The sequence below is a fragment of the Crinia signifera genome, chromosome 5 (genome assembly GCF_055691185.1).
Source record: "Crinia signifera chromosome 5, ASM5569118v1, whole genome shotgun sequence".
NCBI classification, from domain to species: domain Eukaryota; kingdom Metazoa; phylum Chordata; class Amphibia; order Anura; family Myobatrachidae; genus Crinia; species Crinia signifera.
In genome coordinates, this window is record NC_139221.1 from 335,432,875 (window position 1) to 335,447,618 (window position 14,744).

At 52.1% G+C, this 14,744-nt stretch overlaps 1 protein-coding gene across 1 annotated transcript in view; it reads right to left on the reverse strand.

Moving 5' to 3' along the window:
- Positions 1–13,662: 13,662 nt before the first annotated feature.
- FBXL6 (F-box and leucine rich repeat protein 6) overlaps positions 13,663–14,744 on the reverse strand; it is a 119,732-nt gene continuing 118,650 nt past the window's right edge. The window contains exon 10 of the mRNA XM_083145087.1: positions 13,663–13,937. Coding sequence (XP_083001213.1) covers positions 13,790–13,937 — 148 coding nt within the window. The 3' untranslated portion in view covers positions 13,663–13,789. The remainder of the gene's footprint in view (positions 13,938–14,744) is intronic.

Sequence of the window (14,744 nt, forward strand, 5' to 3'; positions counted from 1 at the left end):
ATTCCATGGCTTCCCTGGTAATGTATGATTGCCAGCACCTGTGGTGACACCTTTCTTATCAGTTACCCAGCTCCCCACAGGTGCTAGCAATCCTATATTATCCATACGTCCCAGCATGCCCCTCTCCAGGAGGACACAATGCTCTGTTCCTGGGCTTCCCTGGTAATGTAGGATTGCCAGCACCTGTGGTGACACCTTTCTTATCAGTTACCTAGCTCCCCACAGGTGCTGGCAATCATACATTATCCATACCTACCAGCATGCCCCTCTCCAGGAGGACACAATGCTCTGTTCCTGGGCTTCCCTGGTAATGTATGATTGCCAGCACCTGTGGTGACACCTTTCTTTCCAGTTACCTAGCTCCCCACAGGTGCTGGCAATCATACATTATCCATACCTCCCAGCATGCCCCTCTCCAGGAGGACACAATGCTCTGCTCCTGGGCTTCCCTGGTAATGTATGACTGCCAGCACCTGTGGTGACACCTTTCTTATCAGTTACCTAGCTCCCCACAGTTGCGGGCAATCATACATTATCCATACCTCCCAGCATGCCCCTCTCCAGGAGGACACAATGCTCTGTTCCTGGGCTTCCCTTGTAATGTATGATTGCCAGCACCTGTGGTGACACCTTTCTTATCAGTTACCTAGCTCCCCACAGGTGCTGGCAATCCTACATTATCCATACCTCCCAGCATGCCCCTCTCCAGGAGGACACAATGCTCTGCTCCTGGGCTTCCCTGGTAATGTATGATTGCCAGCACCTGTGGTGACACCTTTCTTATCAGTTACCTAGCTCCCCACAGGTGCTGGCAATCCTACATTATCCATACCTCCCAGCATGCCCCTCTCCAGGACACAATGCTCTGTTCCTGGGCTTCCCTGGTAATGTATGATTGCCAGCACCTGTGGTGACATCGTTCTTATCAGTTACCTAGCTCCCCACAGGTGCTGGCAATCATACATTATCCATACCTCCCAGCATGCCCCTCTCCAGGAGGACACAATGCTCTGTTCCTGGGCTTCCCTTGTAATGTATGATTGCCAGCACCTGTGGTGACACCTTTCTTTCGTGCCTTTATATGGGGGAGTAGGACACACGGGTCTGTATAGGGGTGAGGGATATAACCCATGTGTGCCCCTATATGGGGGAGTAGGACACACGGGTCCGTATAGGGGTGAGGCATATAACCCATGTGTGCCCCTATATGGGGTAGTAGGACACACGGGTCTGTATAGGGGTGAGGGATATAACCCATGTGTGATCCTATATGGGGGAGAGTAGGACACACGGGTCTGTATACAGGTGAGGGATATAACCAATGTGTGCCCCTATATGGGGGAGTAGGACACACGGGTCTGTATAGAGGTGAGGGATATAACCCATGTGTGATCCTATATGGGGAGAGTAGGACACACGGGTCTGTATAGAGGTGAGGGATATAGCCCATGTGTGATCCTATATGGGGGAGAGTAGGACACACGGGTCTGTATAGAGGTGAGGGATATAACCCATGTGTGATCCTATATGGGGGGAGTAGGACACACGGGTCCGTATAGAGGTAAGGGATATAACCCATGTGTGATCCTATATGGGGGAGGACACACGGGTCTGTATAGAGGTGAGGGATATAACCCATGTGTGATCCTATATGGGGGGAGTAGGACACACGGGTCTGTATAGGGGTGAGGGATATAACCCATGTGTGCCCCTATATGGGAGAGTAGGACACACGGGTCTGTATAGAGGTGAGGGATATAACCCATGTGTGCCCCTATATGGGGGAGTAGGACACACGGGTCTGTATAGGGGTGAGGGATATAACCCATGTGTGATCCTATATGGGGGAGTAGGACACACGGGTCTGTATAGGGGGGAGGGATATAACCCATGTGTGCCCCTATATGGGGGAGTAGGACACACGGGTCCGTATAGGGGTGAGGGATATAACCCATGTGTGACCCTATATGGGGGAGTATGACACACGGGTCTGTATAGAGGTGAGGGATATAACCCATGTGTGCCCCTATATGGGGGAGAGTAGGACACACGGGTCCGTATAGGGGTGAGGGATATAACCCATGTGTGCCCCTATATGGGGGAGTAGGACACACGGGTCTGTATAGAGGTAAGGGATATAACCCATGTGTGCTCCTATATGGGGGAGAGTAGGACACACGGGTCTGTATAGGGGTGAGGGATATAACCCATGTGTGCCCCTATATGTGGGAGTAGGACACACGGGTCCGTATAGGGGTGAGGGATATAACCCATGTGTGATCCTATATGGGGGAGAGTAGGACACACGGGTCTGTATAGGGGTGAGGGATATAACCCATGTGTGCCCCTATATGGGGGAGTAGGACACACGGGTCTGTATAGGGGTGAGGGATATAACCCATGTGTGATCCTATATGGGGGAGAGTAGGACACACGGGTCTGTATAGGGGTGAGGGATATAACCCATGTGTGATCCTATATGGGGAGAGTAGGACACACGGGTCTGTATAGGGGGGAGGGATATAACCCATGTGTGCCCCTATATGGGGGAGAGTAGGACACACGGGTCCGTATAGAGGTGAGGGATATAACCCATGTGTGCCCCTATATGGGGGAGTAGGACACACGGGTCTGTATAGGGGGGAGGGATATAACCCATGTGTGCCCCTATATGGGGGAGTAGGACACACGGGTCCGTATAGGGGTGAGGGATATAACCCATGTGTGCCCCTATATGGGGTAGTAGGACACACGGGTCTGTATAGGGGTGAGGGATATAACCCATGTGTGCCCCTATATGGGGGGAGTAGGACACACGGGTCTGTATAGGGGTGAGGGATATAACCCATGTGTGATCCTATATGGGGGAGAGTAGGACACATGGGTCCGTATAGAGGTGAGGGATATAACCCATGTGTGCCCCTATATGGGGGAGAGTAGGACACACGGGTCCGTATAGGGGGGAGGGATATAAACAATGTGTGCCCCTATATGGGGAGAGTAGGACACACGGGTCTGTATAGAGGTGAGGGATATAACCCATGTGTGTCCCTATATGGGGGAGAGGAGGACACAGGTGCCTTATAGAGGTGAGGGATATAACCCATGTGTGCCCCTATATGGGGGGAGTAGGACACACGGGTCTGTATAGAGGTAAGGGATATAACCCATGTGTGCCCCTATATGGGGGAGTAGGACACACGGGTCTGTATAGAGGTGAGGGATATAACCCATGTGTGCCCCTATATGGGGGAGAGTAGGACACACGGGTCTGTATAGAGGTGAGGGATATAACCCATGTGTGCCCCTATATGGGGGAGTAGGACACACGGGTCTGTATAGGGGGGAGGGATATAACCCATGTGTGCCCCTATATGGGGGAGAGTAGGACACACGGGTCTGTATAGAGGTGAGGGATATGACCCATGTGTGCCCCTATATGGGGGAGTATGACACAAGGGTCCGTATAGGGGTGAGGGATATAACCCATGTGTGCCCCTATATGGGGGAGTAGGACACACGGGTCTGTATAGAGGTGAGGGATATAACCCATGTGTGCCCCTATATGGGGAAGTAGGACACACGGGTCAGTATAGAGGTGAGGGATATAACCCATGTGTGCCCCTATATGGGGGAGTAGGACACACGGGTCCGTATAGGGGTGAGGGATATAACCCATGTGTGCCCCTATATGGGGGGAGAGTAGGACACACGGGTCTGTATAGAGGTGAGGGATATAACCCATGTGTGCCCCTATATGGGGGACTAGGACACACGGGTCCGTATAGAGGTGAGGGATATAACCCATGTGTGCCCCTATATGGGGGGAGAGAAGGACACACGGGTCCGTATAGAGGTGAGGGATATAACCCATGTGTGCCCCTATATGGGGGAGAGGAGGACACACCGGTCTGTATAGAGGTGAGGGATATAACCCATGTGTGATCCTATATGGGGGGAGTAGGACACACGGGTCCGTATAGGGGTGAGGGATATAACCCATGTGTGCCCCTATATGGGGGAGAGTAGGACACACGGGTCCGTATACAGGTGAGGGATATAACCCATGTGTGCCCCTATATGGGAGAGTAGGACACACGGGTCCGTATAGAGGTGAGGGATATAACCCATGTGTGCCCCTATATAGGAGAGTAGGACACACGGGTCCGTATACAGGTGAGGGATATAACCCATGTGTGCCCCTATATGTGGGAGTAGGACACACGGGTCCGTATAGGGGTGAGGGATATAACCCATGTGTGCCCCTATATGGGGGAGACTAGAACACACGGGTCTGTATAGAGGTAAGGGATATAACCCATGTGTGCCCCTATATGGGGGAGAGTAGGACACACGGGTCCGTATAGAGGTGAGGGATATAACCCATGTGTGCCCCTATATGGGGGAGAGTAGGACACACGGGTCTGTATAGAGGTGAGGGATATAACCCATGTGTGCCCCTATATGGGGGAGTAGGACACACGGGTCCGTATAGAGGTGAGGGATATAACCCATGTGTGCCCCTATATGGGGGGAGAGTAGGACACACGGGTCTGTATAGAGGTGAGGGATATAACCCATGTGTGCCCCTATATGGGGAGAGTAGGACACACGGGTCTGTATAGGGGTGAGGGATATAAACCATGTGTGCCCCTATATGGGGAGAGTAGGACACACGGGTCTGTATAGAGGTGAGGGATATAACCCATGTGTGCCCCTATATGGGGAGAGTAGGACACACGGGTCCGTATAGGGGTGAGGGATATAACCCATGTGTGCCCCTATATGGGGGAGAGTAGGACACACGGGTCCGTATAGAGGTGAGGGATATAACCCATGTGTGCCCCTATATGGGGGGAGAGTAGGACACACGGGTCTGCATAGGGGTGAGGGATATAACCCATGTGTGCCCCTATATGGGGGAGAGTAGGACACACGGGTCTGTATAGAGGTGAGGGATATAACCCATGTGTGCCCCTATATGGGGGAGAGTAGGACACACGGGTCTGTATAGAGGTGAGGGATATAACCCATGTGTGCCCCTATATGGGGGGAGTAGGACACACGGGTCTGTATAGAGGTGAGGGATATAACCCATGTGTGCCCCTATATGGGGGAGTAGGACACACGGTTCTGTATAGGGGTGAGGGATATAACCCATGTGTGATCCTATATGGGGGAGAGTAGGACACACGGGTCTGTATAGAGGTGAGGGATATAACCTAGGTGTGATCCTATATGGGGGAGAGTAGGACACACAGGTCCGTATAGAGGTGAGGGATATAACCCATGTGTGCCCCTATATGAGGGAGAGTAGGACACACGGGTCCGTATAGAGGTGAGGGATATAACCCATGTGTGCCCCTATATGGGGGAGTAGGACACACGGGTCCGTATAGAGATGAGGGATATAACCCATGTGTGATCCTATATGGGGGAGAGTAGGACACACAGGTCCGTATAGAGGTGAGGGATATAACCCATATGTGCCCCTATATGAGGGAGAGTAGGACACACGGGTCCGTATAGAGGTGAGGGATATAACCCATGTGTGCCCCTATATGGGGGAGTAGGACACACGGGTCCGTATAGAGATGAGGGATATAACCCATGTGTGATCCTATATGGGGGAGAGTAGGACACACGGGTCTGTATAGGGGTGAGGGATATAACCCATGTGTGCCCCTATATGGGGGAGTAGGACACACGGGTCTGTATAGGGGTGAGGGATATAACCCATGTGTGCCCCTATATGGGGGAGAGTAGGACCCACGGGTCTGTATAGGGGTGAGGGATGTAAACAATGTGTGCCCCTATATGGGGGAGTAGGACACACGGGTCTGTATAGGGGTGAGGGATATAACCCATGTGTGCCCCTATATGGGGAGTAGGACACACGGGTCTGTATAGAGGTGAGGGATATAACCCATGTGTGCCCCTATATGGGGGGAGTAGGACACACGGGTCTGTATAGGGGGGAGGAATATAACCCATGTGTGATCCTATATGGGGAGAGTAGGACACACGGGTCTGTATAGAGGTGAGGGATATAACCCATGTGTGCCCCTATATGGGGGAGTAGGACACACGGGTCTGTATAGGGGTGAGGGATATAACCCATGTGTGCCCCTATATGGGGGAGTAGGACACACGGGTCTGTATAGGGGTGAGGGATATAACCCATGTGTGATCCTATATGGGGGAGAGTAGGACACACGGGTCTGTATAGGGGTGAGGGATATAACCCATGTGTGATCCTATATGGGGGAGAGTAGGACACACGGGTCTGTATAGAGGTGAGGGATATAACCCATGTGTGCCCCTATATGAGGGAGTAGGACACACGGGTCTGTATAGGGGTGAGGGATATAACCCATGTGTGCCCCTATATGGGAGAGTAGGACACACGGGTCTGTATAGGGGGGAGGGATATAACCCATGTGTGCCCCTATATGGGGGAGAGTAGGACCCACGGGTCTGTATAGGGGTGAGGGATATAAACAATGTGTGCCCCTATATGGGGGAGTAGGACACACGGGTCTGTATAGGGGTGAGGGATATAACCCATGTGTGCCCCTATATGGGGAGTAGGACACACGGGTCTGTATAGAGGTGAGGGATATAACCCATGTGTGCCCCTATATGGGGGGAGTAGGACACACGGGTCTGTATAGGGGGGAGGAATATAACCCATGTGTGATCCTATATGGGGAGAGTAGGACACACGGGTCTGTATAGAGGTGAGGGATATAACCCATGTGTGCCCCTATATGGGGGAGTAGGATACACGGGTCTGTATAGGGGGGAGGGATATAACCCATGTGTGCCCCTATATGGGGGAGTAGGACACACGGGTCTGTATAGGGGTGAGGGATATAACCCATGTGTGATCCTATATGGGGGAGAGTAGGACACACGGGTCTGTATAGGGGTGAGGGATATAACCCATGTGTGATCCTATATGGGGGAGAGTAGGACACACGGGTCTGTATAGAGGTGAGGGATATAACCCATGTGTGCCCCTATATGAGGGAGTAGGACACACGGGTCTGTATAGGGGTGAGGGATATAACCCATGTGTGCCCCTATATGGGAGAGTAGGACACACGGGTCTGTATAGGGGGGAGGGATATAACCCATGTGTGCCCCTATATGGGGGAGAGTAGGATACACGGGTCTGTATAGGGGTGAGGGATATAACCCATGTGTGATCCTATATGGGGGAGAGTAAGATACACGGGTCCGTATAGGGTGAGGGATATAACCCATGTGTGCCCCTATATGGGGGAGAGTAGGACACACGGGTCTGTATAGAGGTGAGGGATATAACCCATGTGTGCCCCTATATGGGGGGAGTAAACACACGGGTCTGTATAGGGGGGAGGGATATAACCCATGTGTGATCCTATATGTGGGAGTAGGACACACGGGTCTGTATAGCGGTGAGGGATATAACCCATGTGTGATCCTATATGGGGGAGAGTAGGACACACGGGTCCGTATAGAGGTGAGGGATATAACCCATGTGTGCCCCTATATGAGGGAGAGTAGGACACACGGGTCTGTATAGCGGTGAGGGATATAACCCATGTGTGCCCCTATATGGGGGAGAGTAGGACACACGGGTCTGTATAGGGGTGAGGGATATAACCCATGTGTGCCCCTATATGGGGGAGTAGGACACACGGGTCTGTATAGGGGTGAGGGATATAACCCATGTGTGCCCCTATATGGGGGAGTAGGACACACGGGTCCATATAGGGGTGAGGGATATAACCCATGTGTGCCCCTATATGAGGGAGAGTAGGACACACGGGTCCGTATAGAGGTGAGGGATATAACCCATGTGTGCCCCTATATGGGGGAGAGTAGGACACACGGGTCCGTATAGGGGTGAGGGATATAACCCATGTGTGCCCCTATATGGGGGAGACTAGAACACACGGGTCCGTATAGAGGTGAGGGATATAACCCATGTGTGCCCCTATATGGGGGAGTAGGACACACGGGTCTGTATAGGGGTGAGGGATATAACCCATGTGTGCCCCTATATGGGGGAGTAGGACACACGGGTCTGTATAGGGGTGAGGGATATAACCCATGTGTGCCCCTATATGGGGGAGAGTAGGACACACGGGTCTGTATAGGGGTGAGGGATATAACCCATGTGTGCCCCTATATGGGGGAGAGTAGGACACACGGGTCTGTATAGAGGTGAGGGATATAACCCATGTGTGCCCCTATATGGGGGAGAGTAGGACACACGGGTCCGTATAGAGGTGAGGGATATAACCCATGTGTGCCCCTATATGGGGGGAGACTAGGACACACGGGTCCGTATAGAGGTGAGGGATATAACCCATGTGTGATCCTATATGGGGGGAGTAGGACACACGGGTCTGTATAGGGGGGAGGGATATAACCCATGTGTGCCCCTATATGGGGGAGTAGGACACACAGGTCTGTATAGAGGTGAGGGATATAACCCATGTGTGCCCATATATGGGGGGAGAGTAGGACACACGGGTCTGTATAGGGGGGAGGGATATAACCCATGTGTGCCCCTATATGGGGGAGTAGGACACACGGGTCCGTATAGAGGTGAGGGATATAACCCATGTGTGCCCCTATATGGGGGAGACTAGAACACACGGGTCCATATAGAGGTGAGGGATATAACCCATGTGTGATCCTATATGGGGGAGTAGGACACACGGGTCTGTATAGGGGTGAGGGATATAACCCATGTGTGCCCCTATATGGGGGAGTAGGACACACGGGTCCATATAGGGGTGAGGGATATAACCCATGTGTGCCCCTATATGAGGGAGAGTAGGACACACGGGTCCGTATAGAGGTGAGGGATATAACCCATGTGTGCCCCTATATGGGGGAGAGTAGGACACACGGGTCCGTATAGGGGTGAGGGATATAACCCATGTGTGCCCCTATATGGGGGAGACTAGAACACACGGGTCCGTATAGAGGTGAGGGATATAACCCATGTGTGCCCCTATATGGGGGAGTAGGACACACGGGTCTGTATAGGGGTGAGGGATATAACCCATGTGTGCCCCTATATGGGGGAGTAGGACACACGGGTCTGTATAGGGGTGAGGGATATAACCCATGTGTGCCCCTATATGGGGGAGAGTAGGACACACGGGTCTGTATAGGGGTGAGGGATATAACCCATGTGTGCCCCTATATGGGGGAGAGTAGGACACACGGGTCTGTATAGAGGTGAGGGATATAACCCATGTGTGCCCCTATATGGGGGAGAGTAGGACACACGGGTCCGTATAGAGGTGAGGGATATAACCCATGTGTGCCCCTATATGGGGGGAGACTAGGACACACGGGTCCGTATAGAGGTGAGGGATATAACCCATGTGTGATCCTATATGGGGGGAGTAGGACACACGGGTCTGTATAGGGGGGAGGGATATAACCCATGTGTGCCCCTATATGGGGGAGTAGGACACACAGGTCTGTATAGAGGTGAGGGATATAACCCATGTGTGCCCATATATGGGGGGAGAGTAGGACACACGGGTCTGTATAGGGGGGAGGGATATAACCCATGTGTGCCCCTATATGGGGGAGTAGGACACACGGGTCCGTATAGAGGTGAGGGATATAACCCATGTGTGCCCCTATATGGGGGAGACTAGAACACACGGGTCCATATAGAGGTGAGGGATATAACCCATGTGTGATCCTATATGGGGGAGTAGGACACACAGGTCCGTATAGGGGTGAGGGATATAACCCATGTGTGCCCCTATATGGGGGAGAGTAGGACACACGGGTCCGTATAGAGGTGAGGGATATAACCCATGTGTGCCCCTATATGGGGGAGTAGGACACACGGGTCTGTATAGGGGTGAGGGATATAACCCATGTGTGCCCCTATATGGGGGAGTAGGACACACGGGTCCGTATAGAGGTGAGGGATATAACCCATGTGTGATCCTATATGGGGGAGAGTAGGACACACGGGTCCGTATAGGGGTGAGGGATATAACCCATGTGTGATCCTATATGGGGGAGAGTAGGACACACGGGTCCGTATAGGGGTGAGGGATATAACCCATGTGTGCCCCTATATGGGGGAGAGTAGGACACACGGGTCTGTATAGGGTGGAGGGATATAACCCATGTGTGCCCCTATATGGGGGAGTAGGACACACGGGTCCGTATAGAGGTGAGGGATATAACCCATGTGTGCCCCTATATGGGGGAGAGTAGGACACACGGGTCTGTATAGGGGTGAGGGATATAACCCATGTGTGCCCCTATATGGGGGAGTAGGACACACGGGTCAGTATAGAGGTGAGGGATATAACCCATGTGTGCCCCTATATGGGGGGAGAGTAGGACACACGGGTCTGTATAGAGGTGAGGGATATAACCCATGTGTGCCCCTATATGGGGGAGAGTAGGACACACGGGTCTGTATAGAGGTGAGGGATATAACCCATGTGTGCCCCTATATGGGGGAGAGTAGGACACACGGGTCTGTATAGGGGTGAGGGATATAACCCATGTGTGATCCTATATGGGGGAGAGTAGGACACACGGGTCTGTATAGGGGTGAGGGATATAACCCATGTGTGCCCCTATATGGGGGGAGTAGGACACACGGGTCCGTATAGAGGTGAGGGATATAACCCATGTGTGCCCCTATATGGGGGAGAGTAGGACACACGGGTCTGTATAGGGGTGAGGGATATAACCCATGTGTGCCCCTATATGGGGGGAGTAGGACACACGGGTCCGTATAGAGGTGAGGGATATAACCCATGTGTGCCCCTATATGGGGAGAGTAGGACACACGGGTCTGTATAGGGGTGAGGGATATAACCCATGTGTGCCCCTATATGGGGGAGAGTAGGACACACGGGTCTGTATAGAGGTGAGGGATATAACCCATGTGTGCCCCTATATGGGGGAGAGTAGGACACACGGGTCTGTATAGGGGTGAGGGATATAACCCATGTGTGATCCTATATGGGGGAGAGTAGGACACACGGGTCTGTATAGGGGTGAGGGATATAACCCATGTGTGCCCCTATATGGGGGGAGTAGGACACACGGGTCCGTATAGAGGTGAGGGATATAACCCATGTGTGCCCCTATATGGGGGAGAGTAGGACACACGGGTCTGTATAGGGGTGAGGGATATAACCCATGTGTGCCCCTATATGGGGGGAGTAGGACACACGGGTCCGTATAGAGGTGAGGGATATAACCCATGTGTGCCCCTATATGGGGGAGAGTAGGATACACGGGTCTGTATAGAGGTGAGGGATATAACCCATGTGTGCCCCTATATGGGGGAGTAGGACACACGGGTCTGTATAGGGGTGAGGGATATAACCCATGTGTGCCCCTATATGGGGGAGTAGGACACACGGGTCCGTATAGGGGTGAGGGATATAACCCATGTGTGATCCTATATGGGGGAGAGTAGGACACACGGGTCTGTATAGGGGTGAGGGATATAACCCATGTGTGCCCCTATATGGGGGAGAGTAGGACACACGGGTCCGTATAGAGGTGAGGGATATAACCCATGTGTGCCCCTATATGGGGAGAGTAGGACACACGGGTCTGTATAGGGGTGAGGGATATAACCCATGTGTGATCCTATATGGGGGAGTAGGACACACGGGTCCGTATAGGGGTGAGGGATATAACCCATGTGTGACCCTATATGGGGGAGAGTAGGACACACGGGTCTGTATAGAGGTGAGGGATATAACCCATGTGTGATCCTATATGGGGAGAGTAGGACACACGGGTCCGTATAGAGATGAGGGATATAACTCATGTGTGCCCCTATATGGGGGAGTAGGACACACGGGTCTGTATAGAGGTGAGGGATATAACCCATGTGTGCCCCTATATGGGGGAGAGTAGGACACACGGGTCTGTATAGAGGTGAGGGATATAACCCATGTGTGCCCCTATATGGGGGAGTAGGACACACGGTTCTGTATAGGGGTGAGGGATATAACCCATGTGTGCCCCTATATGGGGGAGTAGGACACACGGGTCCGTATAGGGGTGAGGGATATAACCCATGTGCGCCCCTATATGGGGGAGAGGAGGACACACGGGTCTGTATAGGGGTGAGGGATATAACCCATGTGTGCCCCTATATGGGGGGAGTAGGACACACGGGTCCGTATAGGGGTGAGGGATATAACCCATGTGTGATCCTATATGGGGGGGAGTAGGACACACGGGTCCGTATAGAGGTGAGGGATATAACCCATGTGTGCCCCTATATGGGGGAGAGTAGGACACACGGGTCTGTATAGAGGTGAGGGATATAACCCATGTGTGATCCTATATGGGGGAGAGTAGGACACACGGGTCTGTATAGGGGTGAGGGATATAACCCATGTGTGCCCCTATATGGGGGAGTAGGACACACGGGTCTGTATAGAGGTGAGGGATATAACCCATGTGTGCCCCTATATGGGGGAGTAGGACACACGGGTCCGTATAGAGGTGAGGGATATAACCCATGTGTGATCCTATATGGGGGAGAGAGTAGGACACACGGGTCTGTATAGGGGTGAGGGATATAACCCATGTGTGCCCCTATATGGGGGAGACTAGGACACACGGGTCCGTATAGAGGTGAGGGATATAACCCATGTGTGATCCTATATGGGGGAGAGTAGGACACACGGGTCCGTATAGAGGTGAGGGATATAACCCATGTGTGCCCCTATATGGGGGAGTAGGACACACGGGTCTGTATAGGGGTGAGGGATATAACCCATGTGTGCCCCTATATGGGGGAGTAGGACACACGGGTCTGTATAGGGGTGAGGGATATAACCCATGTGTGCCCCTATATGGGGAGAGTAGGACACACGGGTCTGTATAGGGGTGAGGGATATAACCCATGTGTGCCCCTATATGGGGGAGTAGGACACACGGGTCTGTATAGAGGTGAGGGATATAACCCATGTGTGATCCTATATGGGGGAGAGTAGGACACACGGGTCTGTATAGAGGTGAGGGATATAACCCATGTGTGATCCTATATGGGGGAGAGTAGGACACACGGGTCTGTATAGGGGTGAGGGATATAACCCATGTGTGCCCCTATATGGGGGAGAGTAGGACACACGGGTCCGTATAGAGGTGAGGGATATAACCCATGTGTGATCCTATATGGGGGAGAGTAGGACACACGGGTCCGTATAGAGGTGAGGGATATAACCCATGTGTGCCCCTATATGGGGGAGTAGGACACACGGGTCCGTATAGGGGTGAGGGATATAACCCATGTGTGATCCTATATGGGGGAGTAGGACACACGGGTCCGTATAGGGGTGAGGGATATAACCCATGTGTGATCCTATATAGGGGAGTAGGACACACGGGTCCGTATAGAGGTGAGGGATATAACCCATGTGTGCCCCTATATGAGGGAGTAGGACACACGGGTCTGTATAGAGGTAAGGGATATAACCCATGTGTGCCCCTATATGGGGGAGTAGGACACACGGGTCCGTATAGGGGTCCCCTGTACACACACGGAGGTCCCCTGTGCAGCATATGAATGCTGGTGTACCCCAGAGCGTCCTATAACCGCACTTACCCAGTGAAGCCCCCACAGAAGGACGCTCAGACCACTCTGGAAGATTTTTTTATTAAACAAAACTTTTATTTAACCAAACATGTAACATAAAAAACCTGAATTATTTCCAGCATGGCGGCTGTTTGGTGCTGGTGGAGTGTTACTTGTTTCCCTCTGTGCGCACTATTCTCCACACTCTATTGTAGATAACGTGTTCAAACACTGCCGGATATCTTCTACACCGCGGTACGTGCGTTTCACCCCACGAGGTAAATTTCGGCAGGAGGTTAAGTCCAGGTAAATGAGGGCCGGACAGCTGGACAGGATCAGCCTGCAGGGAGAAGAGACAACCAAACCCGTCATAAACTCAGCGTATTGTATCTAGCGCCTAATTTATGATTGTAGCAATGCCGCTGCTTATGCAAACTGCACATGTGCCGCCAGCTCACCGATGTTTTATATGCAAGCGATTGACAGGAAAGTACCGCTAGGGCTAGTGGAGGCACAAACGCAGCTGTGTAACTGCAGTTATTTAAGTATGTACCCCATGTGTAAGGCACTAAGTGTGTACTGTATCCCATGTGTAAGGCACTAAGTGTGTACTGTATCCCATGTGTAAGGCACTAATTGTGGACTGTATCCCATGTGTAAGGCACTAAGTGTGGACTGTATCCCATGTGTAAGGCACTAAGTGTTGACTGTATCCCATGTGTAAGGCACTAAGTGTGGACTGTATCCCATGTGTAAGGCACTAAGTGTGGACTGTATCCCATGTGTAAGGCACTACGTGTGGACTGTATCCCATGTGTAAGGCACTACGTGTGTACTGTATCCCATGTGTAAGGCACTAAGTGTGGACTGTATCCCATGTGTAAGGCACTACGTGTGGACTGTATCCCATGTGTAAGGCACTAAGTGTGTACTGTATCCCATGTGTAAGGCACTACGTGTGGACTGTATCCCATGTGTAAGGCACTAAGTGTGTACTGTATCTCATGTGTAAGGCACTAAGTGTGGACTGTATCCCATGTGTAAGGCACTACGTGTGTACTGTATCCCATGTGTAAGGCACTAAGTGTGTACTGTATCCCATGTGTAAGGCACTAAGTGTGGACTGTATCCCATGTGTAAGGCACTA